The 10,233-nt window shown below is 42.9% G+C and overlaps 1 protein-coding gene across 1 annotated transcript; it reads right to left on the bottom strand.

The window, feature by feature from the left end:
* Positions 1-975: 975 nt before the first annotated feature.
* Positions 976-9,927, bottom strand: MUL1 (mitochondrial E3 ubiquitin protein ligase 1). Its single transcript, XM_006883576.1, has 4 exons — positions 9,808-9,927; positions 5,344-5,431; positions 4,036-4,156; positions 976-1,773 (listed from the first exon to the last, which is right to left on the bottom strand). The coding sequence occupies exons 1-4, from the start codon at positions 9,925-9,927 to the stop codon at positions 1,044-1,046; spliced, it is 1,059 nt and encodes a 352-aa protein (XP_006883638.1). The 3' UTR covers positions 976-1,043.
* Positions 9,928-10,233: the final 306 nt, after the last annotated feature.

The raw sequence follows: 10,233 nt of genomic DNA, 5'->3' as shown, positions 1-10,233 counted from the left end.
ACTTCGAGGTAGTGAGATTTCCCACCATGCAGGGATGTGAGGTCACACCCATGGGATGTTAACTCTGCAGTGAGGTGGGGCCAGTAGGAGCCTGGAGAAGGCTCTTAGGGCTGGCTACTTACTTTGGTGGTGGTGCTGGAAAGAAGTGGTGAAAAGCAACTGTGAGGGGAGCCACACCCAGACAGCTTCCTGTGGGTGGTAAGGTCTTTGTAGCTAATCCTCAGGCCAGTCCTTGGCACCCTAAAGCTCTAAGTAAATGCCAAATCCAGGTCAGAGATGTGTCTGAGGTCAGTCCCTTAGTCGGCAGACATCAAGAGGCTGCAGCCAAGCTGGCCTCTGGCGCCAGCATTGCTGACTATCTGTCCCAATGCCTCCTAGTGACTGCATCTCACCCTGCTGACTGGCCCGGCATCCCCTTGGGCAGAAGGCAGACGTGCTCTGTCTCACATTCTTTTTTTCCTCTACACACACAAGCACACGCTTAAGGGCAAGCAGGTGATGGGGAAGGGATGCAACTCATGTCTCACCAGGAAATTTGTGAAAAAAGGCTTTCTCCTTAGGCAAAACTAAGAAAAACTGAAGACAGAGTGTCTTCAGAGGCTGCTCCCAAGCACACACTACCCTGAGATGCCAAGTTCCCCTCCCTTCTGGGCCAAGTCATGCAAATCTGGGCCCAGCCTGAGTCCTACTCCACGAACACAGAGACAGTTCACCAGAAAGGACCAGACTCAGGACAAGGGATCTAAAGACCACTGGCTTCAGTATTTAAAAGCTGAGGCAATTCCAATCACAGGTGCGTTTACATGGTTTCTGGGAAGGGCACCAGGCCACCACACCCATCCAGCGTGGGTCTGCAGCTCCTATGCTTGTGTGGAAAGGTCCTCCCTCAGGATGGGAAAGGTCATTCCTATAGCTGGATGTGTGGAGTCTGGCAGTTTCCCTCCCTCTTTGCCTCCCTAGTCTCAGTCACTCCTTAAAGGTCTCCAGGTAAGAATTCCTGGAAGAGAGTTACTTCCAGATCTGACCATATGGCTTCAGGACACTTAGCTATTGTACAAAGGAACCACACGGGTGATCCTCTGTCTGCAAATGGGGCAGCTCTTGGGTTCAGGCAAAGCATGGTAGCACTCAGAGCAGGAACAGACATGCCCACACTCCAGGAAGACACAGGACTTGAAGTTGCTCAGACACACGACACAGGCACTCTTCAGACTCTCCCTGTCGTCGGGCATGGCCCCGCTCAGCAGCTGGGCCTCATGTTCTCGGAACTCCTCCTGCATCTGCTTGAGGCGCAGCCGTTCCTGCCGCTGCAGATACTGCTTGCGGAGAATGAAGAAGAGGGTGGCACAGGCGGCAAAGCCAAATACGAGCGTCAGGACCTTCCAGAGTCTGACACTCGACTCTTGCCTCTGCAGCAAGGTGTCAAAGTCCTGGTTGCTCAGGTAGTACTGCATGCCCTGCTTGGGGGGCTGGAGGCGAACTGAGTTGCTGTCCAGGACCAATTCCCCCACCCCTGTGAGGGTGGCCCCGACCTTCAACATTTCCTCTGTCTCCTGGATGCCTTTGGGCCGCTCACCACTGATGTAGTGGCCTATAACATCCGTGAAGGACTGGATCGAGGGGTGAAACTTCTCATACACAGTCTCCAGGCCCAGATCCACTGAATCCAGAGGCTTCAGCACTCGGACAGCCACGTCCACACCATCCTCGTGGGGCACTAGGTCAAATGGCACCGTGTTGGTTCTCTGATGGATGATCTTTGAATAATCATTCCTAATAGAATGACAGAGAAAGCGTAGATAAAACAAAAGACTGCAAACACCAAGCATCCAGGCAAAGATGAGATCACTTAGATGTCACTAGGACAAAATAAAGTTCAAATTAGTTAACATACACACACAAAATCATCATATGCCATGTAGGCAGTTATGATCCACAGGGACCCTGTGAACAACCCTGCCCCATCCTGCACCATCGTCACAGTTTCCAAAAGGCTGGACTCCACTGCTAAAGCCACTGTGTCCATCTCATTGAGAGTCTTCTTCTCTCTCCCTGAGCCTCTCTACCTTTCCCAGCAAGACACTGTGAGGACCCTATGAACAATATGACCAAAGAACGTATGACAAAGTTTCATCATTCTTGCCTCTGGTTGCATTTCCTCCAAGACAGATTTTTCTTTTGGCAGTTCATGGTCTATTCAATAGTCTTCACCAATACCACAGCACAGATTCTTCTTCCATTTTCCTTACTCATTGTTCAATTTTCAGATGCACAGGAAGAAACTGACAACATCACGACTTGGATCAGGTGCATCTTAATCTTTAAACAGACATCAATGGTGAGGTTCTTGACAGCAGATTTTCCCAATCCAACATGTGTTTTGATTTCTTGAATATTGTTATCTTGGGTGTTCATTAAAGTAAAATTAAACCCTTGACAATTTCAGTCTCTTTTCCATCTATCAGGATATTGCCTATTGGTTCAGTGGTAAGAATTTTTTTTTATTCTTGATATTGACGTGTAATCCACAGTGAAGGCTGTAATCTCTGATCTTCTGAAAGAAGAGTTTCAAGTTTTCACTTTCTCCAAGCAAGGCTCTCATGGGCGTAACACAGGTTGTTGATGAATCTTCCTCCAATCCTGGTGTCATAATCTTCTACATATAGTCTAGCTTCTCAAATGATTTGCTCAGCATACAGACTGAACAGGTATGGAAAAAGGATACAACCCTGACACACACCTTTCCTTCTTTCAAATCATACAAATGTTTCCAAACTGCTTCTTGGTCTACATAAAGGTTTTAACACAAGCACAATTAAGTGTTTTGGATTTCCCATTTCTTTAAATGTTAGCCATAATTTTTTTACGATCTACAGCTAAATGCCTTTGCATAATAATAAAAAAATCAGAAGTAACTATCGTTTTTGTATTCTCTGCTTTCAGTCAGGATCCATCGGAAATCAGCAAGAATATCCCTCAATTAAACGGCCTTTCCTGAATATAGCTTGAATTTCTAGCAGTTTACTGTATGTACTGTCATAGCTGTTTTTTAATAATCTTCAGCAAGATTTTAGTTTCATATGATATTAATGATTCAATAATTTCCATACTCTACTGGATCACTGTATTTTGGAATGGGAACAAATATGATTGTTTTCCAACTAGTTAGACAGGTAGCTGCCTTCAAAATTTCTTAGCACAGACTGGTGAGCTGCATCTATTTCCTAAAATACCTCAACTGGTAGTCCATGAATTTCTGGAGTCTTATTTTTTGCCACTGCCTTCAGTGTAGCCTGGACTTTTTCCTGCAGTATATTGGTTTGTGATCATACAGTACTTCCTGAAATGGTTCAGCATCAACAAATTCATTTTGGAATATTCTGTATATTCCCTCTATCTTCTTTTGACGCTTCTTTGCACCATTCAAGAGTTGCCCAGAGAATCCTTCAGTATTGCAACTTGAGGCTTGATTTTGTTCCTCAGTTCTATGAGCTTGAGAATTGCCGAGTGTGTTCTTCCATTTTGGTTTTATAACTCTAGCTCTTTGCACATTTCAGTATACTACTTTGCCTTATAATAGGGAATTTCAATGTTTTAGGACCTCAGATGTTATCAGTGAGACAAAAAATCCTATCATAAATGGCTTGTACATTTATTTCCCTTTCTGACTACAAAATAACCAACCAAAGCAAAACCATCAAGATCTGCTGGAAAAAATTTTACTTCCTGAAATAGCAGAAAATTATTCCAATCAAGCCAAAAAGTATGGTTCTCAAACTATGCCATGCATAATCAACAGACATTATTAAATATAGATGTTTGGTCCCCTATGCTAAAAATTTACAGATTCTGGCCTGGAGTCCAGTTACATGCATTTCAATGTAACACCTGGGTGATTCTGATACCGACCATACTCCAAGGATATTATCAGCAGGGTGGGACAGGTCTACAACCTGCATGAAGTTGAAGACCAAGAAACCAGCATTTGAACAGACAAGCTGTGAATTTTGTGGCCAGTGGAGAAAGAACACTTACCAAAGGTTGGTTGTTCGATTCCAAACCATCTTGTGCTCCTGAAGTGTCAGACGCTGAATTACCCCCTTGCAATTCTCCACAAACTGGCTGTTGAGTGTTTCTTTAACAGATCGCACAGCTCCTAAGTGGAAACAAACTGTCATTTCTGAAAAAGCCCTCTGCCTTTTTTTTTTTCACTTTTAAACTGGTTTATCTACAAAGTTTGCATACATTGTTTTTCACACCTGATCTTTCCCATTTTCCTTCACCCACCCTCCAACCCATCAAATTGTGCAAAACTAAGATTAACCACTCTCCATACTCACCATTCCCACCCTGGATCCTCATACTCATTCTACACTAATGGTATTAAACGGTTACTTGTCCTTATGGGACTGAAGTTAGTTCACTCAGCATAATGCTTTCCAGTCCCTTCCAAGTTAGGTACCAATTTACAAAATCACTGCTCCTGTGTGTATTCCATTGTCTGAATGTACCGTAATATCTCAATTTGATTGTGGTTGGACATTTGGGCTGTTTCCATGTTCTTGTGACGGCGAATAACACTACTACGAACACTGGTGTACAAGTGTCTGAAGTGTCTGTTTGTACCTCAATTCTCATTCTCTTGGGGTATATGCCAAGCAGTAGAATAGCTGGGTCATATGGAATTTCTATGTTCATCTTTTTGAGGAAGCACCAAATTGCTTTTGGAGTGGATGTACCATTTTATAATCCCACCAAGAGTATATTAAGAGTTCCTAACTCACCACATCCTTTCCAACATTTATTACTTACTGTCCCATTAAACTTTGCCACTGCTGCCCTCTCTTTAAGGCTACTTATATTTTTATTTTAGTAGGTAGGGAAGTGCACTCCCAACCCAAAGGCAGGTGGTTTGAATCCACCCGCTGTTCCTTCCCATGCAGTTTACAGTCTCTGAAAACCTGCGGGAGGGTCAGCTAAGAGTTGGATCTGACTCAAAAGCAATGAGTTAAATTAATAAAATGATGACATTTTTACCACCATAAGGTACATACAAAGGTGCACAATGCTGAGCACTTTACCTGGATCACAGCGTTTAAGACCTTACAACTCTGTAAGGAAGGTATTATGTATTATTTTAGCAACAGAATATGAGCAAATAAAAAAAGTTTGGTAATTTTTCTAAGACCATAGAGCAATACAGTCTTTCTGACCCCCAAAAGTCTATACATGCATGGATCACTGCCCTACTCTCACAAAAGACCCTTAATATCAGTCAAGTAGATCTTTATTTAACGTTTACAAAAAGATATAGGTTTTTATTTTGCCAACAAATAAACATACCTTCAATAACAGCATAAGGCACACATTTTCCCGGTGCTTCCAAAAGAATACTCTTCAGATCTTCACCTAAGTGGATTTTTTTAGCTCCCTAAATGCAAGCAGCATATTAAGTTAGCTAGTAAATACTGTCATACTCTATCAAACTTAAAAAGTAAAAAGAAAAAAAACTGCTGATTTTGTTGACGATGAGAAAAACTAAGAAACTGAGCAGGAAGGAGTCTCTAGAGACTGAGACTCCATATCTCTATCTACCAAGTGTTAAAGGGCAAACAGGCAGGTGGTAAGGACCCAGCTCTCTGGCATCCCAGGAGAATGACAGTGCATCCATCCTTTCTCCAGCTAACCAGTCTTAGAATCCTAACATTTTTTTTCCTAAGTGGCTATATGAAAGGTGTGAATCAATTCACACTACAGACTGAACCGCATTTCATCTCTTCTTGATAAGAAAGATCCAAAGGATTTATGAACAAAGCATCTAATTTAGCACACAGAACATGGCTGGAAATGAGAAAAGATAGTTATTATTATCCCACCACTTTTATGAGCAAATGTTCTGCAGAAGCACTAGTGGTACAGCGAGAAGCACAGTGCACTGTTAACCAAAAGACTGAAGATTTGAATCCACCAGCTGCCCCAAGGGAAAAAGAAAGGCATTCCTTTTCTTTTAAGATTTATAAGCTGAGACATCCAATGGAGGGTTGATATGAGTAGGAAGTGGCTCTACAGCACTGGGCTTATTATTACTAGAACGGTATCTCTGCTTTGATAAGTCCCTGTAACTGGCGCCTGACAAAATTCTTTGGCTGATAATGCAGAAGTTCATTTGTCTTTCTTCCTGCTTATAATCAACTGAATAAGGTTGACTGCTGCTGTTTTCTCTAACAAGCCTTCTTTCCCTACCCCTGATTATTCACATGAAGCTCTGGTGTTATAGTTTGTAGATAGGTGAGCTGTTAACCGAAAGGTAGTACCTCCCTGCAGGTTCAAATCCACCATCAGTTCTTCAAGAGAAAGATGGGCAATCTTTTCCTGTGCAATTTACAGCCTCCAGAAAATCCACTGAAGGGTCAGCTATGTGTCAGTTCCAACTCGAGGACAGTGAGCTGAGTGAATAATCTATAGTTTCCACTTTAGAAACAAGACAATCAAAGAATAAAATCAACACCTATTTCCTGAGCACCTATGACCTAGGGATTCAGGGACAAATAAAGGATAGAATGTCTTCCCCATCTTCTCATTTAAAAAGTCTAAGAAAGTTAGAGAAGAAACCTCTAAAAATGTGATGAGGCACTGAATACAAGCTTTAGGTTACTCTAATTTTAATGTCGGAGCCCTGGTGGAGCCCTGGGATCAGAGGTGCACTGCTAGCCAAAAGGTGGCGGATTTAAAAACACTAGCTGCTCTGTATGAGACAGGTGAGACAATTCACTGAATTCACCCTATGGGGCAGTTCTGCTCCATCCTACAGGGTCATTATGAGTCAGAACTGATGTGATAGTTTTTGTTTTTTAAAGTTAAGAGGCTTGGTGGGTAGTACAACAGTTAAGTGCTTGACTGCTAGTCAAAGGTTAGGGTCCAAACCTATCCACAGGAGGAAGGCCTAGTTTTGTTTCTATAAAGATTACACCCAAGAAAATAAAATGAAACTGTTCTACTTTGTTGCCTGGGTCTCTATGCATCTAAAGACATGTTACTGTTATACAGTAAATGACAGAAACAAAGCCAATAAAAAGATACTAACCAAAGAGGAAGCCTTTCAACAGATGAACTGATTATAACAAAGGGTTTGAGCATGTCAAAGGTGGCAAAGATGACACAGGATAGGGTAAGGTTCAGAGCTGCTGTTCATGAGGCCTATTAAGTCATAGGAGAGATTTGATGGCACCTAACAACAACATTAAAAGTTAACAACAATAACAGCAACTAACACAATTTATTATCTTCCTCCCTCCACTGAACTTAAGAGGGCTAGGTCTTTGTTTTACCGTGTTCATGGCATACTCTTTAGGCTGAGAACATGACCTCAGAGGATGATGACGTGGTCTGTCAGGCATCAAGTCAGCTTCTACACTTAGTGACCTGATATACTGCCCAATCCTGGGCCATCCTCACAATCTCTGCTGTACATACACACAGTGGGCAATTAATAAATGTTTGATAAATGTTATGGGGGGGAGCACTAAGATATACTATACATCTGGCAGTATACTAAGCACTTTAAATGCTTTCTTTGCTGCTAACATGTCTAAAGGTAGGAACTATGATCCCTAACATTCCTGTAAGTTAGGAAGTATGGTTATCTTAAACTGAGGAATAGTGATTAGCCCAGAGCCACACAGCTAGTAAAGTATTCACCAAGGGATTTCTAAAAAGAGGTAAAGATAATGTGGTTAGAAAGCCTTACTTTGAATCAAGCTTTGTGACTCAAGGCAACCTAATGAACCAGTCTGTTTGTAGAATTGTAAAAGAGGGAAACCAAGTTCTTATGGGGTTTTATGTAGATTATATGAGAGTTTGACCCAAAGGGTGGCACAAAAATAAATCTGCATCACTTCAGGAAATGTACAAGGATAAAACACAAATCTTTCTCCAGCAGTTCTGTGATTTGGTCAAGAAGATAAAATCCTAATTCTTTTTCCAAAAGAGGGCTAGTTCATCTTCATTTTGTTATTAACTGGCAAGATTTTTACAATTATCCAAAGATGAGCCCTGAAGAGTTCACCACTTCAAAGAATCTCATACTCAACCAACTTCATGGCAAACTGACTTCAGAGTTAGAAAATGAGTATCAGCTACATTCATAACCAGTCACTTCGTTATTTAATTTGGCAGGTGAGGGGGCAGTTGTAATCTCCCTCAGATGCCATCTGGACCATAAACCCAAAAGCCTGGGAACTTAGTTCATTCTTGATGGCTTCTAAAACTCCTCTCACATAAGGAACTTCATACATTTGTCCCTAAGTCCTTACTGAAAACAGTGTGATGGTAATAGAATTAGTTAGGTTTAGGACTTTACTGTTCATGTAAATATCAATTAGGTCCTTAATTTTTTTGTCCTGTGAAGATGTCAGCCAAAATGAATCCACAAACATTGTTGGAGCATCAATCACTTGTCAAGCACTACATTAGACTCTAGAAGAAGGACAAGTAAGATTCTGCCCCGATTTAAACAAGCCCCTTTCTCATGAATCAGTCATAAAGGATATGTACCACAGTAAGTACCATAGTCAATTAGGGGGTAAATTCTACATCTGGAATAAGATCTAAGTTTAAGTTGTCTTAAAAGTGTCATCAGAGGGCTCCTTAGGAATGAGGATGACAAGACTCTATCTCACACTTTAGACGAGTTATCAGGACGGGCCACTTCCTGTAGGCCATCATACTTTGAAAAGCAGAGGGTCAGACAAAGAGAGGAAGATCCTTCATGAGCTGGACTGACACAATGAGTCAAACCGTAGGCTTAAACACAGCAGGGACTGTGAAGACAGTGAAGAATGGGGCAGAGTTCACTGTGACATGGAAGTCAACCGCCTAACAAATTTCACTTCTAGGCTGACTAGCTCTAAGCCCTTTCCTCTGACCTTCGACTTGCAATCTGGAGAGGAGCGTCAGAGTATCTAACTCAAGGAATTACTCAATTAAAATCAAGAAGGAAATGTTTCATAAATTGTAAAATGTCATTGCAAGGCTATTACTTTAAAAAAAAAAACAAAAACAGCTATTAAGAGGAAAAATGTGAAGTAGTAAGGAGTTGAGGGGCTAAGTCCAAAAGTCTCTGCACACAGCCCACTCCTGTATCTTTTCCTGGATACTAGGCTAATGTAAACAACATTTTAAGTTGTAGTACTGGTGAAGAGTAGTGAATGTACGCCATAGACAGCCGAAACAACAGTCTATCTCTGAAGTAAGGATAGTGACTTCATCCTACACAAACTGTGAACATTAATTATACCATGGCGGCCAGTCCCTAAAGATGGACGTCATGCTTGGAAAAGCGCAGGGTCAAATGAGGAAGACCCTCAAGGAGATGAAATGACATAGTGACAGCAGTAGTAGCTTAAGTAGACCACCGATAGCGAGGACGGCACAGCCAAGGGCACGTTTCTGATCTGCTGTCGCTAAGTCAGAGGTCGCTGGACTAACACTCACTGCTATAGCCTAAAATCCCGGGAAATACTTGAGTATGAGACATTCAACAAATGTTTGCTGGATAAATTAAGGACGTCAAGATTAATAAAGTATTCATTCTAAGTAACGAGTAGAAACTTAAGAGGGCACGAAATAGTTCTCCCGAGACCTGAATTCCGATCCTAGCTTCTCCATTTACAGGCAGGTGACACCCTCGTAGAGTTTTTTTCCTCTCCCGTAACCTCTAGCTGCGGAGTGGCCCCCGGCGGACCGTAAGGTGATCATTACCGGGCGCAGGGAAGCCCTCGCTGAGGCCAGTCCGGCCCCAGCACTGACCTTGAGTTCTTGGGCGACCTGGGCCTTCTGCCGATATATGGAATACAGGACGGCGGTGACGACGGAGCTGGTGCCCAAGAGGATGAACTGGCACAGCGAGGGCCGCCCTCCGCTCTCCATGACTGCAAAGTCCCGGGTACAGCAGGCAACGCCGACCCAGCAAACCCCTCTCCACCCGACACCGGACTCGCCGCTCCCAGGGCCCTTCCCGGAAACCCATAACTCGTCGCCCAGCGATGAAGCAATCGAAACCGGAAGCGGGGGCGGGGAAACGGAAAGCGGAAGAGCCGGTTGCTCGGGTGACCGCGACTCTACATCCTCCTGGGTGCTGGGGTTTTCGCTGGATTTGTTGTTGTTTGCCATCGAGTCGGAATCGAACCTTACCTGACCCTCCAATGGGTTTTCAGAGGCAGTGAACCGCACGGA

The sequence above is a fragment of the Elephantulus edwardii genome, unplaced genomic scaffold (genome assembly GCF_000299155.1).
Source record: "Elephantulus edwardii isolate Elephantulus edwardi_28Jun2011 unplaced genomic scaffold, EleEdw1.0 scaffold00028, whole genome shotgun sequence".
Classification (NCBI taxonomy): domain Eukaryota; kingdom Metazoa; phylum Chordata; class Mammalia; order Macroscelidea; family Macroscelididae; genus Elephantulus; species Elephantulus edwardii.
Note: the sequence above shows the minus strand (reverse complement) of the source record. Positions and strands in the feature narration are given on the sequence as shown.